General features: G+C 37.0%; 1 protein-coding gene across 5 annotated transcripts in view; it reads right to left on the reverse strand.

The window, feature by feature from the left end:
- Nucleotides 1–27,347, reverse strand: part of Ankrd28 (ankyrin repeat domain 28) — a 143,523-nt gene that overhangs the window by 23,355 nt on the left and 92,821 nt on the right. For all 5 annotated transcript variants that reach the window (XM_048355909.1, XM_048355911.1, XM_048355910.1 and 2 more), the window contains 12 exons: nt 26,674–26,761; nt 23,006–23,148; nt 21,357–21,569; nt 17,004–17,082; nt 14,521–14,635; nt 13,232–13,314; nt 11,098–11,161; nt 8,788–8,856; nt 6,060–6,200; nt 2,982–3,093; nt 1,573–1,599; nt 929–1,003 (listed from right to left, as the gene is read on the reverse strand). In XM_048355909.1, coding sequence (XP_048211866.1) covers nt 929–1,003; nt 1,573–1,599; nt 2,982–3,093; nt 6,060–6,200; nt 8,788–8,856; nt 11,098–11,161; nt 13,232–13,314; nt 14,521–14,635; nt 17,004–17,082; nt 21,357–21,569; nt 23,006–23,148; nt 26,674–26,761 — 1,209 coding nt within the window. The remainder of the gene's footprint in view (nt 1–928; nt 1,004–1,572; nt 1,600–2,981; nt 3,094–6,059; nt 6,201–8,787; nt 8,857–11,097; nt 11,162–13,231; nt 13,315–14,520; nt 14,636–17,003; nt 17,083–21,356; nt 21,570–23,005; nt 23,149–26,673; nt 26,762–27,347) is intronic.

Genomic DNA, 27,347 nt, shown 5'->3' on the forward strand with positions numbered 1-27,347 from the left:
AAAACCGAAAGTGACATTGTGGCTCATAGTGGGAGAGTGCTAGCCTTGAGCAGAAAAAGCCCAGGGATAGAGCCCAGGCCCTGAGTTCAAGACCCATAACCGACTAAAAAAGAAATGAACATAAACTGAAGTAGAATAAACACACAACTAGCACTTTGGATCACAAAGCAAAATATTGCAGAGACAGCACAGAAACTGTGTGCTTAACAATTATGTCCTTCAACCTGGACAAAGTATTTAAAAAGTCAAATAAGAGGTATATTCTCTCCTTTAAGAGTAGGCCCTGGAAGAAGCCATGGACGTATCTTGAAAGAATAACATCCAGGGCTGGGGATATGGCCTAGTGGCAAAGAGTGCTTGTCTCCTGGGTTCAATTCCCCAACACCATATATACAGAAAACGGCCATAAGTGGCGTTGTGGCTCAAGTGGCAGAGTGGTAGCCTTAAGCAAAAAGAAGCCAGGGACAGTGCTCAGGCCCTGAGTCCAAGCCCCAGGACTGGTAAAAGACAAACAAACAACAAAAAAAAACCCAAACAAAAACAAGAATGACATCCAAACCCAAGTGATGGTTCATCCCTATAGTCCTAGCTACTCAGTGGACTGAGACCTGAGGATTGTGGTTCTAAGCCAGCCTAGGCAGAAAAGTCTTTGACATTTTATCTCCAATTAATCACCAAAAAGCCAGAAGTAGAGCTGGTAGCTCAAGTGGTAGATCCCTAGCCTTGAGCACATAAGCTCAGAGCCCAGGCTGAGTTCAAGCTTCAGTACTAGCACACAAAATAAACAGGGAGGGCACTATAGGTGCCTCCAGTTTTCAGAAATTCTTAACATTTTTAATTACATGGACCAGAAAAGTTCAGGGATAGAATAGGTACTAGATATTTTCAGCAAATCAGCCACCAATATGGCTGTCAAGGCAGTACTCACAGCTAGGTGTAAAGGGCTTACTGTTGCTCTATTATCTGAATCACTCAACATGTCTGTCCCCGAGGTTTCCATTAACTGAAAAAGAGGAGATATTTTAAATATAAGAAATTACCTATACATGAAGATACAATAGTGGTTATTCCTCTCCCTTTTTTTCGTTCAAATCCATTTCAAGGCATAAGCAGATAACTCAACGAGCTTCTACAACAGGATCATCTCAAAGATGTATATGGCAAAGACCATAGAATAAAGCAAACTTATGAACCAGGCATATGGGGCATTGTTACTTAACTTGTAAACCTCTCTCTTCCCCCAACGTGTTTTCTGTCATAATCTTTGTTCTTTTTTTTTTGGGTCAGTCCTGGGCCTTGGACTCAGGGCCTGGGCATCATCCCTGGCTTCTTCCCGCTCAAGGCTAGCACTCTGCCACCTGAGCCACACCGCCCCTTCTGGCCATTTGCCATATATGTGGTGCTGGGGAATCGAACCGAGAGCTTCATGTGTAGGAGGCGAGCACTCTTGCCACTAGTCCATATTCCCAGCCCCATCAGCTTTGTTCTTAAACAAGTGGAAAACACCCAAAGCTTCAGTTCCAATGAGCACAAGGAAGATATAACATTGTAGGGAAATTAGCTAATACTTACAACATCTAAAGGAGTTTCACTTGCAATCTGAAAGGTTAAAGACAAAAATAGTTTAGAAAGTATTAAGCCTTTTCTTTTATATGGTTTTGTTAATTTTTGCTCTAAACATGCATTTCTATTGCCTCCAATAAAACTAAGACTGTTACACAATTTTATAAAGTAACAGACCATAAACCTATATATATAGGTCTAAGATTTTAAGCTAAACACCCAAAACAACCTAAGAAAATATGAGCAATATTTTTGTATCAATTTCTAAATATTATAATGTGTTAACTTTTTCTTTTATATCTACTTTCTTGGGATTTTATTTCACCTCGAAAGGAAATAAGGTAAAATTTGTTCTGTAAATGTATATAAGGAGATCTTTAACATGAAGCATCTGCTCCAAAGGAGTATATTTTAACTTTTCCCTTATTTCCTTTCTGGTTTGGCAAAGGAGGATGAATAATACGTATCTATCAGGATGATACTACAGTTGAAATAAAAACTTCCTTTGCAGAAGTAGATTCAATTCCCTTAAGAGACCTTTTGTATTCTAAGTATATGGGAGGAATCTGCCTTTCACAGCTTTTATTTCTCATGTAAGATATATTATCAGTTTCCAGAAATTTATGGAAAAGATTCAAAGGGGCAGAAGAAGTAAATGTTACAGACCCAGATGGGGGATGATGTAGGATAAAAATACAGATAGCCTTTTTCAGAGATTTATTCATCTGGTTTTCTGGTTATTTTCTGGTTTTTGTTATTTTTGAAACAGGGGTTCACTATTATTGCCCAGCTCCTGGCTCAAACCATGTTCTTGAGTAGCAAAAACTTTTAAGTGCATGCCAACATGACCTCTTAAGAGATTTTTTTTCTTTGCCAGTCCTGGGGCTTGAACTCAAGGCCTGAGTACTGTCCCTGGCTTCTTTTTGCTCAAGGCTAGCACTCTACCATTTGAGCCACAGTGCAACTTATGACTTTTTAAAAAATGTATGCTGTGCTGAGGAATCAGACCCAGAGCTTCATGTATGCGAGGCAAGCACTCTACCACTAAGCCATATTCCCAGTCCCAAGTTTTTTTGTTGTTTTTTTTTAAAGATAGCATCTCAAGTCTAAGCTGTACTGAATACCTCAGCATCCCAAGTGCTAGGATAACCAGTGTGTACTACCAATGCTGAGCTCAGAGATTTGGTTTTTTTTCCTTTCTCCTTTCTTTTTCAAAAGGAAAAAAGAACAAATACTATCATACTAAAGAAATGAATTTAAGTACGAATTAAGAAGTATAAGGAGATTGAAGATGTTAAAACACAAAACAGAATTTGTTATTTTCTTGGTTGTACTAGGGTTTGAACGCTGAGCCTCTTGATCGTATTAATAGAATGTAAACTCACATTAGTTCTTTCCTAAGAATTCAGGAATCTTACCAGCTGAAGACATAGACGGTGACCGTAAGCAGCTGAGTAATGAACTGCATTGTATCCTTGCTTGTCCCGGATCCCTGGATTTGCATCATTTCTTAATAAGTATTCCAGACACCTATATACAGCAAAAACATACTGAAAATTCAGAATTCTACATTTTTCAACCATTGATAAAAACAGAGCCAAACTAGAAAATTTTTTTCTTATATATGAGTAATATAAAAAAACCACAAATATATCTGAAACTATAAAAAGATCATGTGAGCCAGACTCCAGTGATTTACATCTATAATCCTAGCTACTCAGAGGCTGAGACCTAAGGATCAGGGGTTCGAAGCCAGCCTGGAGAGCAAAGTCTATGGGACTTTTATCTCCAATTAACTATCAAAAAAACTGGAAGTAGAGCTGTGGCTAAATGTTGCTTAAGAGTACAATAGCCTTGTGCTTTTTTAAAAAAGCTCAAGGACAGAACCCAGGTCCTGAGTTCAAGAGTTAGGACCAGCACCAAAAAAACCCCAAAACAAGCTGGGGCACTAAGGCTCATGCCTATAATTCTCCTCAGGAGGCTGAGATCTGAGGATCAGGCAGGAAAGTCCATGAGACTCTCATCTCCAATTAATCACCAGAAAACCAGAAGTAGAGCTGTGGCTTAAAGTGGTAGTGTTAGCCTTTAGCAAAAAAGCTCAAGGACAGTGCCCAGGCCCTAAGTTTAAACCCCACAACTGAAAAACAAAAATGAAACAAAGCAAAAATCATTTGAATGACACTGAATACCAAAAAACAATGAAATGTTAAGAGAAAGTGCCTTCATTGAAAGTGGGTAACTCCAAAGTTTGTTACTAGGTTCATGGCACATGTAAATCTACACAAAACAGTATACGATAGGATAAAACTTAATGATGGTAAACATACAATGTTGGAGATATTATTGATTATCAACATAGAACACAGAGTACAACAGCTATCAGGCCTGCTCCAAGAAACCAAGGTCAGAGTTTGATATTAAACTGGGAGACTGAGAGGTGGATAGACAATAAAAGCATACGGAAGTCAAAAGAAAACCTTTCATGTAGGAGATACTTCATTTAATTTCCATTGTATTAAAATATGAGAAAAATACTTTTTAAAGGCACTATAAAATTAAAAATCTATCATACTATACTGTTACTATATAAAAAAAAGGTAGACGGGGGCTGGGGATATAGCCTAGTGGCAAGAGTGCCTGCCTCGGATACACGAGGCCCTAGGTTCGATTCCCCAGCACCACATATACAGAAAACGGCCAGAAGCGGCGCTGTGGCTCAAGTGGCAGAGTGCTAGCCTTGAGCGGGAAGAAGCCAGGGACAGTGCTCAGGCCCTGAGTCCAAGGCCCAGGACTGGCCAAAAAAAAAAAAAAAAAAAAAAAGGTAGTGAATTTGAAATGCAAACATGTGACTCTAAAGTCAGTCTGGTATCAGGGATTTTTGTTTTGTTTTCGCCAGTTTTGAAGCTTGGATTCAGGGCCTGAGCACTGTCCCTGGCTTCTTTTCGCTCAAGGCTAGCATTCTACCTCTTGAGCCACAGCACCACTTCTGGCTTTTTGTTTATGTGGTGCTAAGGAATCAATCCCAGGGCTTCATGAATGCTAGGCAAGCACTCTACCACTTAGCAACATTCCCAGCCTGGTATCAGTGATTTTGGACAAATCATTTCACTTTTACAGTGAAATAATCTCTCTGTTCGTGGGACAGAGAAGCCATCTCAAAAATCTGAAGTCTAGTCATGTTTCAACTCCAAATCTGTGATTATTCAGTGATAATGTCTAGTATGTCACCTCCACCACCACCAATTTATGCCTAGGGCAAAAGATTATATAAAATATTTCTAAGAACCCAAAGTGTGTGTGTGTGTGTGTGTGTGTGTGTGTGTGCACGCGCGTGCGTGTGCTAGTATTGGGTCTTAAAACTCAGGGCCTGGGTACCACTATTCCTTAGCTTTTTTGCTCAAGGCTGGTGCTTTACCACTTGAGCCACATGTCTACAACTGGCTTTTTGCTAGTTAACTGAAGATAAGAATCTTAAGGACTTTCCTGCCTAGGCTGGCTCCAAACCTGATCATTAAATCTCAGCTTCCTAGTAGCTAGGATTATAGGCATGAGCAATGGGCAAGTTTTAATAGCTAATTACAAAAAAAAAATCCAAATTTCCAAAATTATCTGACATTATAAAAATAAATGAAAAGGAAGTCTAAAGCAATGCAAATTGCTATGCAAATTGCAGTAGCTCTATCATATATGGTAGACGCATGCCACTGTAGCAATGCTAATCTTTATTACTCTGAAGCTAAAACCACTTTAAATCTCTTAGGAAAGTACTTATTATAGTCCCCTCAAAGGTAGCAAATGTTTTCATACCTTTAATGGATTTTTCCATTTATACAGAGCTAAATAAAATCTTCAAGTCAAGCATGTTAACAGGGTTATTATTATTAAAAGTGGGTATCATAATATTTAAAAAAACACCAAACCTAAACCCTAAAATATGGTTCAAGTACCAAGATAAGTATTTTCTCAAGTTTCATAAACTTGCTCTGAGGGCTTCATTCAGAAAGAGCAAATGTTTCAGACAACCTGTAAGCTGTTTGTTCTTAGGCTTTACAAGTTCAGGTTAGTGCTCATTGAAATGTAGAAAAAAACCTATGTCTGTAGGCAGAAGCTTTACAGTCATAAACATTTCACTTATAGGCATTAAAAAAAATCTTTTATAGAACAGAAATGGTTCTCCTTTACTGATAAACTATTTTAAGATGACTCCCTGGTACATGAGTATGAAGAAAATATTTAAGGAAAGCAAACTAAGCTCATGTTGGCTTTCTAAAGCAGGAAAATATGTCCTGATGCATTTTCTACAGTGACTACTGTGAGGCTTATAGTACTAAATGGTTTGAAATCATTTGTTATACACACTGATCTACTGAACACACAGGAAATGTGTATTTTCTTTTTGTATTTTTATTATTACATGTGCAATAAAAAGCAGCCAGTGACATGGAATAATGCCAGTTTATAGAATAATTTTTTTCTCTGTCCTATATGATACTTACTTGCCATCTGTGTCTGATGTAGCTGCATAGTGCAGGGGTGTGCAGCCTCTCTCATCAAGGTCATTTACACTTGCTCCTGATCCCACAAGAGCAAACAGGCACTGATAATTGCAGTTGGCAGCAGCATAGTGCAGTGGTGATCTTTTGTGCCAAAGTTAATAGAAGAAAGACAGAAACCAGTTCATTCACTAATAAACAAGAGTATAGCTGACTCATATTCTATCAATTTTCAAACATTATTTACAACGAGCCTTATATTTACTTCTACCATCTACCAAAGTCTTTTGGAAGGCTGGACACAAAGCTGGGAAACAGAAGATGGTTAAAGAATTTTCTGGAGTATTTAAGTTTAATAAATAAAGTTTTAAATTATTTACTAGTCCCAAAACAGAATTACAAACCATTATTACTTTCTGCTCAGAAAGATGAAAACTTTCATTTTGACAAAGCTTCCTGTAATTAATTAGTTCCACAGAACAGAGCAACTTCTGTTCCCATCTTAATAGAAAAAGTGCAAGAGGAAGAAAAAAGAATTTAAAAAGAATGTTTTGGAGCTAGGTTTGGTGATACATGCCTGTAACCCTAGCATTTGGAAGACACTGTTTCTATCCTCTACCTCCCACCCCAGAATAAAAAGAATGTTCAGTTATATTGGCTGCATAAAAGATGTGAATAATTACATAAAATTTCTTAACCAATAAAGGCATAGTATTAAAAGACTATTCAGAGGACTGTTTGTTTTCCTCTTGGTTAGTGAAGTGAAACAATGTTATTAAATTTAGGAGTAACTATTTTGGGATTATGTATCTATGATGATTCTATTACTTCAATGTAAAAAAAAAAAGATGATAAATTCAGTCCAGAATGCTTCACAGTATAATTTTTCCCTAACACATTTAAGCCTAATAAAATGATAAACAAAACACTATTTTGTATTATTGGGTAATATAGAATTTTTCCAAAAATGCAGCTAACCTTGCATTACTTTAGCTACTAAACTTAGAAAACATTACAGAAAGTATAGAATTATAATACATATTATATAACTATAAAAACTAAATTGGGGCACTGGTGGCTCACATCTGTAATCCTAGCTACTCAGAGGCTGAGACCTGAAAATTGAGGTTCGAAGCCAGTCCAACCAAAAGTCTGTAGACTCTTACCTCCAATTAGCCAGCAAAAAGCTGGAAGTGGAGGACTGGTTCAAATGGTATAGCATAAGCCTTGAACAAAAAAGCCAAGTGCGCAAGGACCTGAGTTCAAGTTCCAGTAAATATACTCACACAGAATCAAACAAAGCAACTAATTTGCCCTTAACTTGGTCCATGCTGGATGGGTAAGACTGATCAAGATGTATTGTATTCACAAACAGACATGTTAAATTGAAACATTTTATATGAAGATTAAGAACAATGAATAAAATCCCATTAATTCACTAAAAAAACTACAAAAGCTCAACAGTGAATGTTGATTTTGTGACTTAACAGTTATAATTTCACTAGTAACTATTCTAGGATCAAATAGTTTCTTAAAATTTAATTTAGCTGCCAAAGTGATGTTCAGAGGGGTTACAATTACATAAATAAAGAGGATCAAATAGTTTTTCAATTCATTCTAATTTCCTACCATTGTTCCACTTCTCTCCTACACTGGTTCAAATGCATGTATTTCCTTCTGATATATACCATTCCTGTCACACATTTTGATACATGTTATTTTCAATTAACGATAATTTTACTTACATCCCCATCTCCCTCTTTCAAAAATATCCACACTGCTTTTAATTCTTTCCTGAATGGTTCTAATATACTGTGTATAAGAACAGATAAAAAGTTTCAAATGCTGCCACCAGACAATTGGTGTTGAACAGTGAAAGTTAATACTGGCTGTGTCAACTGAGATTCTATCGTTTTATACCTCCTTGAATATAGACTACACTCAGTGGTATATATGTGTCAGATTTATAGAGAAAAGAGGAAGTAAAAACCAAAGATATTGTAATAATCTATATCCCCCCCCTCTTTGACATTGGGACATAAAATGAATGGTATATATAAATAAAACCAAATATGAGAAATTTTCACCAAAAAATGACTTGAGGGGAAACCATGTTACTGTAGATGTTTTCTCCTACCCCTTTCTGTACATATATATGTGTATGAGTATGCTGGTACTAGGCTTTGAAGTAGGGCTTCATGCTCTCGTTCAACTTTTAATCTCAACTGGTGTCTAGGCTGGCTTTTGAACCTCAATCCTCAGATCTCAACCTCCTGAGTAGCCACTGGCGCACAGCTTACTTTACATATCTGAAAGGCACACAGGTATTGGGTGAGGCCATGATTATGTGAGGAGAAAAATACAAAGTATACAGATATTTATAATAAAGCTGGGAGACTGAAGAGCTTGTACATGTGAGGCAAATACTCTACTACTGAGCAACATCTCCAGTCCTACCTGGGACTCTCAATGATTTGTGTTTCTTTTCTTCTTTGTACCAATACCAGGGATTGAACTCAGGGGCCTGGCACTCTTTCTCAGTTTACTTGCTCATGGTAGGCCCTCTGCCAGTTGAGCCACATATTCAGCATGGAACTTTTAATGAATCATGACCACATTTTAAAAGATGCTAAATTGTTCAGTTAATTTTCAGATGTCAATTGGAAGGTTAATCAAGTCATTAAGTAAAAAAGTTAATCAGACTCAATAGAGGAACTGTATCATAACTTACCTCCCAAATTTGTCTTTTCTGTTGAAGTCTGCACCAGTATTGAGCAGGAGGTTTAGGCACTCCAAATTCCTAAGCAGAGAAGAGTTAGAAATCCTAACATAACTGGTAGGTTTAAATAAATACAAAAAACACGCTATTAATGAAGGTAAATGTAAATAAACTTTCATGAATAATAAAATATCAAAACTCATCTAGTACTTAAAGTCATGTTCATAACACTTAAAACGATGGGAAATTAACATAATTAAAATGATAGGAAATTAATAAATCCTGCCTCTATTAAAGAAAGATTACATTTATAAAAGAGATTCTGAGTAATTTATAGGAAACAAATATGAATATAAATACATGGCTTATATTTAAGTGTTTCTTAGTATTAATCTGTGGGCATAAAAGACCCAAAGGCCCCTTGAAAACAGTTTTCCCTTATGTGCTCTGATTACTACGATTGCCAACTTACATGTAAAATTGCCGGAAAGTTGGGCAAAGGTAGCTCATACTTATAATCCTAGTTACTTGGGAGGCAATGATTGAGATGATCATGGTTCAAGATCAATCCAGGCAAAAAGTTTGAGCCAGTAAGAAACTGGGGATGATGTTGGTATGCCCAGGTAATTCCAGTTGGTTGGAAAGTCTAAATAGGAGAATTATGGTCCAGGCCTACCTGGGCATAAACTTGAGACCCCATTTGAAAGAGCAAAAAGGGCTAGGGGCATTGCTCAAGAGGTAGAATGCCTGCCTAGAAGTTTAAGGTCCTGTACTTAAATTCCAGTTCCAGACAGACAGACAGATATAGGACATTACACCAACATTTGTTCCTGTACTTTAAATTTTATAAGCTTGAACACCAAGCTTATAGTGCAATATAATGAGAACGATGACTATCACATGGTCAAATACTCAAAGTTTGTATACTTCTCTCTGTAGGCAAGTTTCAGGAAAATTAGGTTCTAAATGTAACATGCCCTTGGAATAAGGGAGTGTCATATGCTCACAATCTATTTCTGTAATTTGACTGATGTGATGGTATTCATGGGCACTTTTGTCCTCTGAAACCAAGGAACTACAACCAAGGGTTGTAGTTTCATAAATCAGGTAATGAGTACAGTTGTTTTTGGGCAATGTCATGCCTTCTTTCGCACTCAGTTTTTTCCTCCCCTCCCTACCCACAAGTTGCATAGTTTATTTTAGGTAAATTTGAAGGAATTATTGGTAACAGCTTTCATAAAATGTCATTTTGACAACCATGATTCGACTTGTTTATCACAGATCTAAATTATCAGAAGTATTAAATTTGCAATATGCTTTCACAGAGACCAAGAATTATTATCAGTCAGTAAGACCAATTGCTTAGTTTCCCTTTTCAGTGCTATTTTAAACTTAATGTCATCTGGAAAGAGGTGGTGGTGTCCACTTGCTTGTAATCCCAGAACTTAGGACAATGAGGCAGGAAAATTTCAAGGTCGAGTCTAGCTTTGACTATATAATGAGAACTTGTGTCAAAAAAGCATAAACACACACAAAAACACTTAAATCTCTTCTAGTCTCAACATTTCCTCTTAATAGTAGAAGCAATCTTTTCCCTAAAAGTTGTGTATTCTAAAAGAACTTTCAAAGGTTATCAGTATTATTTAGAAAATTTTAAGTATTTTAATGTTCCCATTTGAGGACACATATTTAACTGAAAGAACTGACTTTATTAGTTTTTTCATTTACCCAGAAATTATTTTTTTTTTTTTTACAAAATGTAGTATTATTTTTGTAGGCTAATTCTTTTTTTTCTCCCACTAATAATCTATAACTTAGGTGATGAGTATGAAAAAGTGCCTTTTTTGCTATTACTTATTATGTATAATTTTCTATTTTGTAATGGCCCAGACTAAAAAAGAGTAACAAAGATAAAACTTCTATTATCAACTTCCTGTTTCCATCCATCTTTTTTTTTTTTTTTTTGGTGATGCTCCTGGGGTTTGAACTCAGTGCTGTGCCTGAGCTATTTTACTCAAAGCTAGTACTCTACCACTTGAGCCCACAGATCCACTTCTGGCTTTTTGGTGGTAAATTGGAGGTAAGAGTCACAGGGACTTTCCTGCCCCAGCTTGCTTTGAGCTGTGATCCTCAGATCTCATGCTCCTGAATAGCTAGGATTATAGGCCTGAGCCACTGGAGCCTGGCCATACATTTTTGGAGCCAGGCTTAGAGTTCAGGGTCTAAGAGATGCTACTATGTGCATGCTCTATAACCAAGCTGCATTGTAGCTGTTCTCTCCCGCCCCCCCATTTAAAATAAGTAAAAATACTATTAACATACCCTCCAGCTGCAGCTGCATGTAGACAGGTCCTGCCAAAATCATCTGGGGTATCTATATCAAATCCTGTAAAAATGAATATCTCATCTAGCTTATAGATGTATTAGTTTGCATTAAAGTATTTTGTTAAGTATCATTTCCTTTTAAGCCTGAAGAGAATGGAGTACAAAATGAGGAAAAAAAGTTAATAATGTACAATATTACAAAAAAAAGATCACTAATGAATTGGTGGCTTTAAAATAAGTGCTACAGTGCTTGTTCATCTTTTTTTTTTTTTGCCAGTCCTGGGGCTTGAACTCAGGGCCTGAGCACTGTCCCTGGCTTCTTTTTGCTCCACTCTGCCAACTTGAGCCACAGTGCCCCTTCTGGCTTTTTTTCTATATAGATGTGGTACTGAGGAATCGAACCCAGGGCTTCACGTATACATGAGGCAAGCACGTTGCCACTAGGCCATATTCCCAGCCCTACAGTGCTTGTTTAATAGGTTATAATAGATATGGTTGATCATACCTTTAGTCTCATAGTTCCAGTTACTGGGGAAGTTATGGTGAGAGAACATAGGCAAGAAAGACAGCACAATTCATAACAAACTCCTCCATCTTTTAAGACTATAGAATATTATGCTAGTAGTTTAAAAGACTATAGAACATTACTCAACAATAAGTAATGAAATATTGATATCAATATAAAGATGAGTCAAAATTATGCTAAGTGAATAAAGCCAAAAAGATTACATGCTAGATGATTCCATTACTATTAACTGTTCAGAATAGGCAAGTTTATAGAGAGAAAGTAGATGAGGGGGATGCTTAGGATGGGGAAGAGATGGGGTCACTGCTAATCACTTTTCTTTGACAGAAAATAAAGATGTTTTAAAATGGACTTATGATGGTTACAACAACCTTATGAACATATTAAAAACTACTGAATTATGCACTTTAACCCTGTGAATTGCATGGAATGTGAATTATATATGAATAAAGTTGGTCAGCCAAATTTGGTGACACACGTATGTAATTCCAGCCCTTAGGAGGTAGAAGCAGAAGGACTTTGCCTGTACTACATAGCATGAGTTATTTAAAACAAAACCAAAAATAGGCTCTCTGTTTACTCCCTTTTATGGAAAAGTGAGTATGTAAACACTTATGGAAAGACATATGTCGTTTAAAAAAAAAAAGAATTAGGGCTAGGCTGTGGCTCAAGGGGTAAAGCACTTGCCTAGCAAGCAGGAAGCCCTGAGTTCAAATCCTAGCACTGCAAAAAAATGAAAAAGACAACTCATTTAAATATTAAGAAAAACTCAAGTTTATTTCTCATAATGTTAAAAAAATTTTTTTCTCAAGACAAGGTTTCATTGTGTAGCTTAGGCTGATTTGGAGCTATATAAGCCTTTAATGGCTTAATATCCTCTTGCTTCAGCCTTCAAGTGCTGGGGATTCTAGGCACGTAAAACCAAGCCTGGGTTCATAATGTTAATCTTCACTGACACTTTCTCATAATCCTTCTAGTAAACACATGAGTCTTTCAGTAATACACAACATTTATTCAACTATTGTAAACTGAGAATTATATAATTTAAAATCATTTTCATCTTATTAGGTAACTAATAATACAGTAGTATTTACAGAACTCCATTTCAAGCTAACTAGATTTATAGCATTTTAAAATATTTATAGAAAGGGAAGAGGAAGAGAAAAAAACGTACTAGATATTGCATAAATAATACTACAGATCTAGAAACTAAACAGAATGGGTCTCAACTCTCTTACATGAGGGCCAAGACCAGTAAGACACATAAACAAAAATATTTTGTTTCAAAGCCCAAGATTACCATGCAATGAATATAAGCTGATCTAGAAATACTCCAAATTTCTCCATACAGGAGAGAAAGCCATTAGAAAAATATATTTCCAGACTAATGAAAATATAAAGCCTTAAAAAATCAACGAGAGCTCATTATCTTCTAAGAAGAGTAAATAAATGACATATATTTAAGATGCTATGCATTTGAAAAACACTGAGATTCCCATACAATTGAAAGGGAAGGGAAAAGAAAGCAAATGGGAGAAATGAGGTAGCTGGTAAAGAGAGAAAGAAAAGACTGATCACTCACTGGTCTATGAAGACTCTACTTACCTAAAGAAAGAAGTTTCCTGCAGCAATCTGAAAAACCACTTAAGGCTGCCAAATGGAGGGGGAACATTCCATGGATGCCACGCCTAAAGATGACAAGACAGAACCTTCATTGCAACACATAAAAAAGTCCTTTCAATAAATTACAAAGGAATTATTTAAGTGAAAGATAACTAAAGGAGGTAACGTAGCATTCTGGAGAAGTTTGGAGGATGAAGGTGGGTATGACTTAGTTACTCAGCTGTTTTTTGCTTTAAGTTTTTTCCCACCTCACAACCATTGTCATTATGGACTTTACTGTGCTGTGTAAGTGGGAAATTCTATACTGCATACATAAGATGTTAAGCAGCACCTCTGGGTTGTACTTACTAGACTATCATCAATACCTTCCTCCCCGCAACAAAACAAATGTCTCTTAGGGAGCAAATCTCACTTCCATACTGCCCTCTATTTAAGCCATTCCCTAAAGCGACATGTTCAAGAATGTTTACAATAGTAATTCTGTAAAAGTGAAAAAAAAGGGAAGCAACTTATGCCTGTAAGAGACTAAATGAACCGCACAACTAAATAATTAAATTCTATAAAAAAGCAAATTATAGCTACTTGTAGAGATTTGAAAAGCCCCCAATATTTTTTCCTATATGGTTAAATTAGTACGTTAATGTAATTTTTTTAAAGTTGCAAAACAGTATGTACATTAACATACTATTTATGAATGTTTAAAGCTTAAAATTTGCTAACGGACATATACAAATGTAGTACACAGAAATAATAAACACCAATTTAGTCTTTCTTTTGTACAACATAGACAGCAAAATTCATCTTCTAAACAAAATTTCAAAGAAATTTTAAGCCATTATCTACATACAGTAAAGAAAAAACACTTGGAGTGGACATTAAGTACTTCTAGATTAAAAATAAAGGCATTAGTGGACTAGGAGGGTATCTCAAGATTGAGGCCCTGAGTTCAAACCTCAATACTGTACCACCAAAAAGCTAAATCAAAATAAAGGGATCAAAAAAACCTGAATTTCTGATCAAAATTGTATCACTCAGGCTAAAGAAAACCTGCTGAGATATGAAAAAAACTCAACAAGCTCACTACACTGGTCAATCAAAATTGTACTTGAGACATTTTTAAACAAACTCTCCACACAAAAATGTAAAGAAAAAAGGCTCAAATGCTACAATGTTGAAAATAAAAGTTCCATTTCCATCTGATCTATCTAGATCCTGTTGTTCAGTGTTCTGAGCTGTCCTGTGATAGCTATTAACACTTGTGAAATACTTACTTTGCAGTGTCAGCACCACTCGTAATAAGAGTGTTGATTAGCAGCTCATGGCCATACCTTGCTGCTATGTGTAAAGGAGTGTTTCCATTCTTGTCCTCACAGTCTATTATAGCTCCTACAGTAAACAACACAGTTTCAGACCAGATTCAGAAAGATCAAGTCAAATCTTTACATGCAATGAAATGAAAAATGCTGTTCATGCATAGAATTCGCACATACTGTATTGCTTGAGCCAGCTACTTGGGGTCAGATTTTATGCTTAAAAAAGTTTTGTGAAGTGAACCTAAAAGTTAAGTACATATTAAATTGCCAAAGGGGTTCTGGGTCTAGTAAGTTCAGAAACCAATGTGTTAACATTAAACACATTTCTTTGGAGCAAATCTTTCAGATCTTTAATGTGTGGATACACTTGGCCTTAAAAGTCATTTCATTGGTCAAGTGATGATGGCTCATGCCTATAATCTTAGTTAATCACGATACAGAAAACTGAAGATGGTGGTTGAAAGCCAACCTGGGCAGGAAAGACTATGAGACTATTATCACTAGTTAACCATCAAAAAATCCATAAGTGGAGCTGTGGCTCAAGTGGTAGAGGATGCACTTTAAAGAAAAAAAAAAGCAAAATACAAAAATTCCAGGGACAGTGAGCCCTGATCCTGACCACAAGAAAAAAAGAACCATTTGTTCATAAACCAGTACTTCCTACTGTCCCCTATCAAAACCTAGACCAACTATTATAGTACCTTGAAGTTACTAAACAGTTCCCTAGAACATGGTTTGAGAAATATAGATATTTAAAGTTATAAATCTAAAATGTTTTCCCATTTAAGTTTAAGTTTGGCTTTCCTCACACATACTAATAGAAACATACAAAAAAAAATGTAGCTGTGGCTTAAGAGGTACAGTGATAGTCTTGAGCAAAAAAGCTCAGGGACAGCGCCACAGCCCTGAGTTCAAACCCCAGGACCAGCACAAAAAACAAAAACAAATAAACTAAGATTTCATCAAAAACATTCATAAAGGGGAAAAAAAACAATAAATGCAGAACATACATATTAATATGTAAAACACACAATAAAGAATTTTCTGGGCTGGGAATATGGCCTAGTGGCAAGAGTGCTTGCCTCATATACATGAGGCCCTGAGTTCAATGCCCCAGCACCACGTATACAGAAAATGGCCAGAAGTGGCACTGTGGCTCAAGTGGTAGAGTGCTAGCCCTTGAGCAAAAAAGAAGCCAGGGACAGTGCTCAGGCCCTGAGTTCACGGCCCAGGACTGGCCAAAACAAAACAAAACAAAACAAAAATTTCCCAATTAGAAATATTAGGGGAGAAAAGGACACAACTTACTATTACATAAATGAAATTTATTGGGTGGTGGCACCTGCCTATAATCCAACAGACAGGAATCAAAAGCAGAGGAACAAGTTTTAAAGGGTTGGGCAGCATATGTCTGTACTTTTGAGATCAGTTTGAGGCCACTCTTGGCAATGAAAATTAGTGAAATGTCAACCAATAATCTGGGTATGGAGGTATATCCCATTCTCCAGCAAAAGCATGAAATCCTATCTGAAAAATCTCTAAGGAAAAAAAGGGCTGGAGAAATTTTACACAACTATTAGAAAGAACAATGTGTCATTTGTAGGGAAATGGAAGGATCAAGAACAAATCATGTTAAGTGAGGTAAGCCAAGCTCAGATAGACAAATGGTGCATGTTTTCTCTTATATGCAGAAGCTAGATCTAAAATATACCCCAGAACATGATAAATTATCTAGAAATCCAAGCACTCACACATAGTGAGACTGAAGGAAGATATGCTTAGGGGAAGAACAGAAACACACAATGCCTATGTGCCACTGATCATATAAAATAATATTTACTGAAATAAATTTCAGGAAATGGAAGTGAGTTTTTTCCTCTGTTGTTTTTGTTTTCTTTTTGTCTTGTTTGTTCATTTATATATCTCTAGGTGGGGCACAGAAATGGAGGGACAAAAGATGAACAAATGAAGCAGTGATACTCATCAGATACTATGTTGAAAATGGAACTATACAACTTGTGGGTAGGAAGGGGAGGGAAAAACTGGGAGAGCAAGGGAAGGGGTGACATTTTCCCAAAAGAAATGTGTTCTTTACCCAACTTATGTGACTATAATCCCACTGGTAAAACACCTTTCTAATAACAATAAAAAAGGGGAGAAGGCTGGAGATAACTCTACATGATAGAATACCTGCCAAGCAAGTGCTAAGCCCTGAATTCAAAATCCAGTAATAACTTTAATACAGAAAATAGGAAATTCATAAAAAAGGAAAAAAAATAGAAAAAAGAAGATGAAATGCTCGTGACATTTTATATTCTTACTGCTGATTTAAAGAGTTCTGAAGTCATACAGACAGCCATGGAAATTCTCAATGCCACTTATTTTGTGGATGATTTTTATTACATTTAAGAAATAAAAAAACAAACAGAAATACTTTTTACCACTCTGGATAATGGTTTGTGATCTGGAGAATCTACCGTGGAGGGCGGTCATATGCAGTGGGGTTTTCCCATCTTTACTCTGAAATATGAAAAAAAGTCAATTACTTTGTTATATCCACAATGTAATTCTTAAGACTGACTGCTTGCTTGTAGGTTATTGAAAAGCTCTGGATGAAGCTGGATGCCAGGAACTCATGCCTACAATCCTAGCTACTCAAGTGGCTAAGATATGAAGTTTAAAGTTGAAGTCAGTTCCAGCAAGAAAGTCCCTGAGGGGAGGGAATGTGGCCTAGCAGTAGAGTGCTTGCCTAGCACGCATGAAGCCCTGGGTTCGAGTCCTCAGCACCACATAAACAGAAAAAGCTGGAAGTGTCGCTGTGGCTCAAGAGGTAAGAGTGCTAGCCTTGAGCAAAAAAGAAGTCAGTGACAGGTCAGGCCCTGAGTCCAAGCCCTGAGACTGGCGGGAAAAAATAAGTCCCTTATCTCCAATAAACTACTCAGAAAAAAAAGGCCAGAAGTGGAGCTGTGGCTCAAAAAGTAGAATGCTAGCCTTGTGCAAAGGCAGCTCAGGGATAGTGCCCAGGATCTGAGTTCAAGCCCCAGGACTGGCACGCCCCCACCCAAGGCTTTGGGTGGATGGTATTTTAAGACATAATCTTAATATCATTCTTATTCTATAGGTGGGGAAACTAAAGTACAAAAAGAGTGGTAGACTTAACATTTCACATTGCTCCCAAGGCAACTAAGAATAAAATTTAGAATTAACTGCAGTTGTTACACATCATTTTTAAAGTTTTATAATTATAATGAATATTGTGTTATTTTCTCAAATTACTTAACAAAAGTGAGGTGCCAGTGTCTCAAATCTGTAATCATAGCTACTGAGACTGAGATCTGGAGGAGCAAGTTTTGAGGCAAAGCTGGGTAGAGAAATCTGAGATTCCATTTCCAAAATAACTAATAAAAACAGGGTTGGGGGCATAACTCAAGTACTAGAGCACCACACTAGCAAGCACAAGGCCATGAGTTCAAACCCCAGTAATACAAACAAAAAGTTACTTAACCCCCTAGGTCTGTACTAATACTTCACATTACAGATCTTAAGAAATCTGTCATTTGAAGTATTAAAGTAACATCTTAAGAACTTATCTAGATATGATTATATACTTTGTTTTCAGAGTTATAGACTAGGTTTGCCTCAAACTCACAATGCCTAGATTTAAGTGTGTGCTAAGATTCTAAAATTTTATGTGGAAAAATTTTTTTTTGAGCTGTGTGTTGGTGGCTTATGCCTGTAACCAGGAGGCTGAGATCTGAGGATTGTGATTCGAAGTTGGCCTGGGCAGCAAAGTTCATAAGATCTTATCTCCAATTAATCATCAGAAAACCGCAAGTGGCACTGTGGCTCAAGAGATAAGGCACTAGCCTTGAGTTGAAGAGCTCAGGGACAGTGCCCAAGCCCTGAGTTCAAACTCAAACCAACAAGAAAAAAATTTAAAAAATGAGGTGCTGTGATTTATTTGCACTCAGCTTCACACTATGTAGACAGAAGCTCTACCATCTGAGCCACATTCCCAGCACTTTTTTGCTTTGTTTATTGGTAGAGACATGTTTAAGCCCAAGCTTAGCATCAGAACATAATCTTCCTATCTATGCCTCCTACATAGGAACATGTATATAGAACTACAAGTGTGAGCCACTATGTGTGGCTGTTGTGTTTTGAGACAGTGAGGTCTCACTAACTTTTTTGCCAAAGCTGGCCTAGAACCACAATACTCCCAGGTTCTGTCTCCACAACAGTAGGAATTATAGATGTGAATCACTACACCCAGTATTTCATATGAACTTAATTTTGGAGGGCCAGGAGGGGTGAAGAGTGCTGGTCCTAGGGCTTGAATTGAGGGCCTAGGAGCTGTTCCTGAGCTTCTTTTGTGCAGGGCTAGCACTCTACTACTTGAGTCACAGTGCCACTTCAGTCTTTTCTGAGTAGTTTATTAGACAGAAGGGAGAGGGTAACAGTATTTATAAGAAATGTACTCATTATGTAACTGTACTCCCTCTGTACGTCACTTTTACAATAAAAAATTATTTTAAAAAGTCTTATGGACTTTTCTGCACTGGCTGACTTCGAATCTTGATCCTCAGATCTCAACCTCCTGAGTGGCTAGGATTACAGGCAAGAGCCACCATTGGCACAGCTTAATTTTTTTTTTTTTTTTGGCCAGTCCTGGGCCTTGGACTCAGGGCCTGAGCACTGTCCCTGGCTTCTTTTTGCTCAAGGCTAGCACTCTGCCACTTGAGCCACAGCGCCGCTTCTGGCCGTTTTCTGTATATGTGGTGCTGGGGAATCGAACCTAGGGCCTCGTGTATCCGAGGCAGGCACTCTTGCCACTAGGCTATATCCCCAGCCCTTGCACACACAGCTTAATTTTTAAGCAAACAAGCCATCCAGGTAATCATTAAGAATTTCTAATCCTTTGGAGAGTATGTGAGAAGGGATGAGAGCAAATGCATGCCTGAATGGGTTCTGGTATCAAAACATGTGGGTGTGAAGCTCAGCTCTACTACTTTACCACAGAAAGATTTTGAGCAAGCTGCCTAACTTATTGGAGCCTTTACTACTTCATAGATCTGCTGAACAGAGTAAATAAAGCAATCTTTGTAAAATATGTAACACATCAAGATCTGTTATAATATAAGACACTATTTTTATTTGATGCTTTAAAATATGCTAGTAGTCATTCTTTCAACTGGAAAAACCCCACAATAGGATTTCAACAAAAAAAATTCACAATCTAATTTCTAATAATCTACAAGTTAATTGAGGAGATTAAAAAAAAAGAGGGAGAACAAGGAAGGAAGAAAAGCAGCAAGAATGAGAATAAAACAAGGACAGCAAAACAGGGAAAATGGTAAAGACATAGCCCCTCAGCTAAACAACCTAAACACTTATGTGACAAATCAAATAATAGGAATTAATATACATATTATTACTTATTAGCATCTCTAATTTTTGCATAATAATTTCAGAGATAGAAGGAACCTTAGAAATCAATATGAGGTATATATTTCAATGAAACGTGGTAGTAAATTAACAATTAAAAAAAAGAGGACAGATTTATCTTTTCGGCTAGATGTAGTGGTGTTTAGGCCTGTAATCCGCTAACTGGGAGGCAGAGATTGAGTTGATTGAGGTTCTAAACCAGATGAGGCATAAAAGTTTGTGGGACTCCATCTTGACTAATGGCTTGGCATGGTGGGGTAAAACTGAAACATAGATAAGCTTAAATAGGAAGACAGCAGTGTAGGTCAACCCAGGAATCAAGTGAGACCCTAACTTAAAAATAACTAGTGTGGCAAGATGTCAGTGGCTTGCCACCTGTAATCCTAGCTACTCAGGAGGCTGAGATCCCAGGACCTTGTTTCAAAGTCAGCTCTGGCAGGAAAGACCCTGAAACTTTCATCTCCCATTAAGCCAGAAAAAAATCCAGAGTTGGAGCTGTGGTTCAAGCGTTAGGGCACTAACCTTCAGCAAAAAGCTTAGGGATCGTGCTCAGGCCCTGAGTTCAAGGCCCAGAACTAGTACACACGTACACATACACACACCCTCTAATGTAAGGGCCTCGTGGCTTGGCTAAAGTGGTAAAATGTCTGCCTAATGAGCATCAGACCCCGATTGATCCTTAGCACTACCAAAAATACATGTATACAAATTGCAAAATGTCACACATCTTAGGCAAGATTAAAGCATGAAATCTTTTCCTTAAATGAAATCCATTTCTATATGAAATCTATTTCTGTCTGTTGCCTTCAAATCTATTAAGACATTAAATACTAACCTCTTTGCTAAAAAATTCCTTTATTGTACATAAAATACATGATTGATTGAGAAATTAGCTTCAAATAGGCCCACTGGTCTGAGAATTTTGTAAGTGAATCCCTAGACCTGATATTACATTTCAAGAGTTAGGTAACTACATAGCCATGTTCAAATCTTTAAAATACTACCTTGCGAGAAATGCTTAATATAAGTACAAATGCCAAAATATAAAAGATTATCATTACCCTATAAAATTTCCTCATGTCCCTTTCCTTGTTGATCCTAGCTCCCAGAGATGACAATTGTTCTGGTTCTTTAGCTAGATTCTAGAATCCCATAAAAATGGAATTTCATCTATCCTAGAACCTTATCTAAGTCAGAATTAAGTGCACATACATATTCTCTTGCTCACCATAAAGATTTACCTTTCCATTTAAAGTTCATCAGTAGTTCTTTATTATAAAATTATATTCACTTTGGATGCTGTTTTAAATAGTTACATATTTAAAATATAGATTCTAATTATCCTATACCTTCATATTGACATCGGCTCCATGGCCAACTAGAAGTTCTAAACACAGTGCTCCATGTGTTGATGCAGCGGCAAAGTGCAAAGGAGTGAATCCTTTTTCATTCTTTTGATTTACATTAGCACCACAGTCTATGAGCTCATTCACAACAACATCTTGTCCATTATAGCAGGCCACATGAAGAGGTGTGTTCCCATAGGCATTTGGTTCATTCATCTATTGGAAGGATAAAAAAGTATAAATTTACAGTAATCTTGCTAACAATTATTTCTGAAAACTATTTGAGGAAGCACATTGTTGCAATCAATAAAGTGAGAGAAAGAAAAAGGGACAAAAACACGGACAAGACTTATAAACAAACAAGAGTTCTTTTAAATAATGAACAGAAGCACTTGGTGCTAAAACATCTGTGTATATTTAGTATTATTCAAATACAATATGTAGACATAAAAAATATTCATTGTTGGCTGGGCTTCAGTGACATCTCACTCCCAGATCTACAAAAATGTGGAAAATCATCTGTGAGACCGGATTTCCTTATGGATTTAAGATGACCTTTGGGCTGCTGAAACCCAGAAGCAAATGTAAATCACTGGTGATGAAATAAATATCAGTTACCATTAAAAAAAAAAAAAAAACAACCAAAAACAAATACAATATGTACTAAGGACCACAATCAAATGATTCTAGGAAAATAAAAACATTTTCAATGCCTCTTAGAAAAGAGACTTACCATATAAATTAACTCTTAAGAATCATGAATAAAGAACAAGAATGAAGATCGAATATACTCAATAACATGTATGTTTTAATAACAAAGCATGACATATTTTTCTATTAAAAATCACTGGTCAAAAATTTGTAGATTTTTTTCCAGCTTTACATGTTGAAATCTATCAAGAGACAAAAGAATGTGCTCAATAATATGCAACTCAGGCTTTCCCTATCCTTTTCCATTTCCAATAAATCCAGTGTAATACTTTAAAGTTTACATGCATCTTATGTGGTAAAAAATTATACCTTGGGGCTGGGGATATAGCCTAGTGGCAAGAGTGCCTGCCTCGGATACACGAGGCCCTAGGTTCGATTCCCCAGCACCACATACACAGAAAACGGCCAGAAGCGGCGCTGTGGCTCAAGTGGCAGAGTGCTAGCCTTGAGCGGGAAGAAGCCAGGGACAGTGCTCAGGCCCTGAGTCCAAGGCCCAGGACTGGCAAAAAAAAAAAAAAAAAAAGTTCTAATGCTTATCAGGCTTATTTGTAATAAGATTCACCATAAATTGGAACATATTGTAAAAATTGTGTGGAAATGTAGCAATGAAATCCCCCTCTCTGTAATCAATGTAAACTGACAAAAAATACAATGGAAATAAATGAATAAAAAAGCTAATAAGAACATAGTCATCCATCTCATATGTCTGATCTGCTGTCTCCCAGAACTAGTAAACAGTTACAAAATGGGAAATGTGATGAAAAAGAATTATTTTAACTGTTAACATTCTTGGGCTACTTATCTTGATCATAAACCAATATACTAGGTAAAGAACTATAAATATCTGGTTAAAAGATAAAATTTTTACTATATGAAATAATATTTTAAACCTGAAATAACTCTGCCATCAACAAAAACATAGTGTTCTATTATATACCTACATCAACTCCAAGATCCAGAAGGTACTTGACCACACTGATCATTCCACTGGAGGCTGCTGCATGAAGAGGTGTGTAAGATTTCTTGTCCTTGCATGTCACTTCAGCTCCGTGTGCTACTAGTAATTTTACTACTTCTATATGACCTGAAAACAAATTTATGAGGAAAAAAACAAAATGAAGAAAATATGTAAAATGTTAAATATAACCTGAAAGCTTTTCAAGAAAGGCAAAACACACATTAAGTCCATAATGCATAAAAGTAACTAATAAATCATGTTAAAATTGAAAGGATAGAAAATGTAAGAATAACTGGTAAATATTAGAGATAACTAAGAATTTGATAACTAATAATTTAAAATAACACACTTGTTTTGTTAAATAATTACTTGTGATCTATAATCTTCCTTTTGCCTAGTATTTTCTGTTCTACCTCCACAGGTTGTTTTAATCCTTGTCCTCCTCTCCTTCTCTTTCGTTCTCAGGCTGGGGACTAAACTCACAGCTTTGTACATGTTAGATAAGTACTCTACCACTGCTAGATCCCTGGTTATTTAAAGTTAATAATCTTCTATTGGTGGAGCTTGAACACAGGACCTGGGTACTATCCCTAAGCTTTTATGCTCAAGACTAGTCCCAGAACTCTAACACTAGCCAGAACTCTAACTCTAGCCACTACTGGCTTTCTGGGTAGTTAATTAGAGATAAAAACATCCTTGACTTTCCTTCCTGGGCTATCTTTGAACCATGATCCTAAGACCTCAGCTTCCTGAGTAGTCATTATTACAGGCATGAGCCATTAGCACCTGGCTTTCATCTTCTCTTATTTTTACATAAAATATGAAGGGGTGGGGAGGGGGGCAGAAATGGAGACAAAACTGACAAAACCATAATCTATGCCTGTTGGAGTAGCTAACTAGATGAAATGGAGACAAAACTGACAAAACTATAATCTATGCCTATTGGAGTAGCTAACTAGATGTCTCTGTAATCAGGTAGTATGACTAGTAAATCTCAAAATCATTCCAGTATCACAGAAGACATCCCAATTCATATGTAACCTTTTCTTAGACAAAGGAATCAAGATCGCAGAAGCACAAAATTATAACTTTTTGCAGGAGAACAAGTCCTGAGCTGCACAGCTGCAAAGGAAGGGTTCTTTCCCGTACTCTCTCTTTTGTGGTCCTGATACTGAATCCAGCCAGTCTTGCACATGTTAAGCAAGTTTTCTACCACTGAAAATCTCCAGTCTAGAATTCTTTTTTAACAAACTTCAAAAGTGAATTGTTCAGCCAGATGCTGGTAGCTCATAGCTCCTAATGCTAGCTTCTTGGGAAGGCTAAGATTGGAAGACTGCAGTTCCAGGCCAGTCCAGGCATACATGCAAGACTCAGGATGCTGACACCTGAAGGATCATGGTCCCTAAGATTCCATATCTCCAATTGACTAGCAAAAATAAAAAAGACAGGCTACATGGAGGAGTGGCTCAGTGCAAGCCATGAACAAGAAAGTCCACCAAGTCCAGGAGGCCTTGGAGTTCAAACTCCAGTACTGGCAGGCAGGCATGCATGCATGCATGCAGGCAAGCAACAAACAAACAAACAAACAAAAAATAATTAGCACAAAAAAGGGCTGGAGGTGTATCCCTGGCAGAGTGCCTGCGTAGCAGGCTGGAGGCTTTGACTTCAAATTCCAGTTTAAGGTACCAGTTCAAACTCAAATTGTCCCTCCCAAAAGAGGGTTTCCTTCCAAAGGCACAATCCCAGCATTATAGGACTTGAAAAGCTCATGGCAGATCCTCTCTTCCATGTTAATTATCCATTTTCATCTACCTGGTCTTTGTACAATAAAGCATTTAGTTTTTGTTTTCTGTACTGGTACTGGGGCTTGAGATCAGGACTTTGTTCTCTTGCTGAGCTTTCTCCTCCTCAAAGCTAGTATCCTATCTCTTGAGATGCCTTTTTACTAGTTAATTGGATATAAAGTCTTAGGGATTTTTCTGACCATGTCGACCATGTCTCAACATCTTGAATAGCTAGGATTAGTCATGAACCCCTCTGGTGCCTGGCTTGCATAGAACATTTCTATGCTACTGTTTCTGTGTACTTTAAAAATTTCTAATACAGACTGATTTGCCTCTATTGCTCTTCAAGTTATCTTAATCACCAATTAATGGTTTCATTAATGTTCTGATCATAAAGATAGACAGGTTTTTTAGGGGGTATATCCTAGGCCTGTTTTTCTCGCAAGTTAGGTAAGTTTTCAAGTACAATCGTAAGATTTTTCAAAAACACTTATTTTACAGCAAAAATGCCTTTAAAGGTTGTGTGTCGGTGACTCACCCCTGTAATCCTAGCTACTCAGGAAGCTAAGATCTGAGATCTGAGGATTGTAGTTCAAAGCCAGCCCAGGCAGCAAAGTCCATGAGATTCTTATCTCCAATTAACTACCAGAAAACTGGAAGTAGTGCTGTGGCTCAAGTGGTAAAGCACTAGCCTTGTCAGGGACAGTGCCTAGGCCCAGAGTTCAGCTCCAGGACCAACCAAAAAAAAAAAAAAAAGCCTTTAAAATTCAATTTCTTTCAAATTACTACTGTAATATGGTATCCAAAATAATAGACTTATTAATATATCTTTATAATTTATATCTTAACATTCCAGTAAAAACAAAGATGGATATGAGAATGAACACCTTTAGGAAATACTAATCCTAAATTAAACATCCTAGTTAGCACCAAGTCTGAGGTATCTCTGAGTATAACAGACTCTATAGAGAGCTCAAATAGTGTAATCTTTTAGAAAGACTAAGTCAAAGCTCAACAAAATCAGCACCAGGAAATGTGTACAAGTAAGGGGTGGGGGGTGTGGAGAAGAGACCAAGGGGAGCGGATAGACAAAAGAAGAGGAAAAAGGTGAGTATGCAGTCAAGAATTCATTGTATATAACACAAAAATTAAAGGTAATCAATTTTCTACTTAAAGTTTTTTTTTTTTTTGTTTTTGTTTTTGCCAGTCCTGGGCTTGAACTCAGGGCCTGAGCACTGTCCCTGGCTTCTTCTTGCTCAAGGCTAGCACTTCACCACTTGAGCCACAGCGCCACTTCTGGCCATTTTCTATATATGTGGTGCTGGGGAATCGAACCCAGGGCTTCATGTATATGGCTTCATGTATACAAGGCAAGCACTCTTGCCACTAGGCCATATTCCCAGCCCCTTAAAGATATTTTTTAAAGTAAAAATGAAGTAGTTCCAATCAGCTTTTAGATAAAGTGAATCCAATATACTTTTGTCATAGAAAACCTCCCAATGCCAAGTTGGTTCCACAAAGTAGCAAACTCAAACACAATATAACTTTTCACTACACTAAAAAAATGTTATAAACTGGTAAGAACTAAAATGTACAGCTTTTCTTAAATCCAGATGTCAAAAAGTAAATTTAAGGGCTTGGGGATATAGCCTAGTGGCAAGAGTGCCTGCCTCGGATACATGAGGCCCTAGGTTCGATTCCCCAGCACCACATATACAGAAAACGGCCAGAAGGGGCGCTGTGGCTCAAGTGGCAGAGTGCTAGCCTTGAGCGGGAAGAAGCCAGGGACAGTGCTCAGGCCCTGAGTCCAAGGCCCAGGACTGGCCAAAAAAAAAAAAAAAAAAAAGTAAATTTAAAAAGTACATACCCATATATGCTGCCCAATGGATAGCACGCCTATCTTTCTTGTCAAAAGCATTAATATTGGCACCTCTGGACAAGAGCAATTTGACCATCTGTAATGAAAGTAAATAGTAAGCAGAACTGTTCATAGATATGACCTGGGTACTCATAGCAGTTTCTCTGGTACTTAATTTTTGCATTTGTAGAAAGGAAACAAGAAAAAGGGAAAAATAAAAGGTAAAATAAAATAAAATTCCTACTCATAGCTCAAAGTATTATTTGAATGCAAAGTCCCGTCTCATTCTAAAAATTTCCTAAATTTACTTCAAGCACAAATGTAATCCCTACAATATAAGGCTGAAGGTTGCTGCATAATCTACCAAATAATGATAATAATAATAATACCTAACTGTATTTACAATTCTTTCTCCATCGAAGGACACTTTAGACTTCCTCTTGTGACATTAAGTACAATTAGACAAGAATTCTCATGTTGGAAAATCAGAGTAGTACCATGAAAAGAACACTGAGGCCATTAACTCTGTGCCATAAAGTGCTAAGAGTGTCAATTATCTCTTTGAGATTCTATGTTTGTTTAAAAAAAAAAGAAAAAGGAAAGAAAGGACTAGGTGTCAATTATTGAGGAGAATACCTGCAGTCTTAGCTATTTAGTAGAGGTAGCAGGGTAACATGACCCCG

The sequence above is a fragment of the Perognathus longimembris genome, chromosome 10, assembly GCF_023159225.1.
Source record: "Perognathus longimembris pacificus isolate PPM17 chromosome 10, ASM2315922v1, whole genome shotgun sequence".
Taxonomy (NCBI): Eukaryota; Metazoa; Chordata; class Mammalia; order Rodentia; family Heteromyidae; genus Perognathus; species Perognathus longimembris.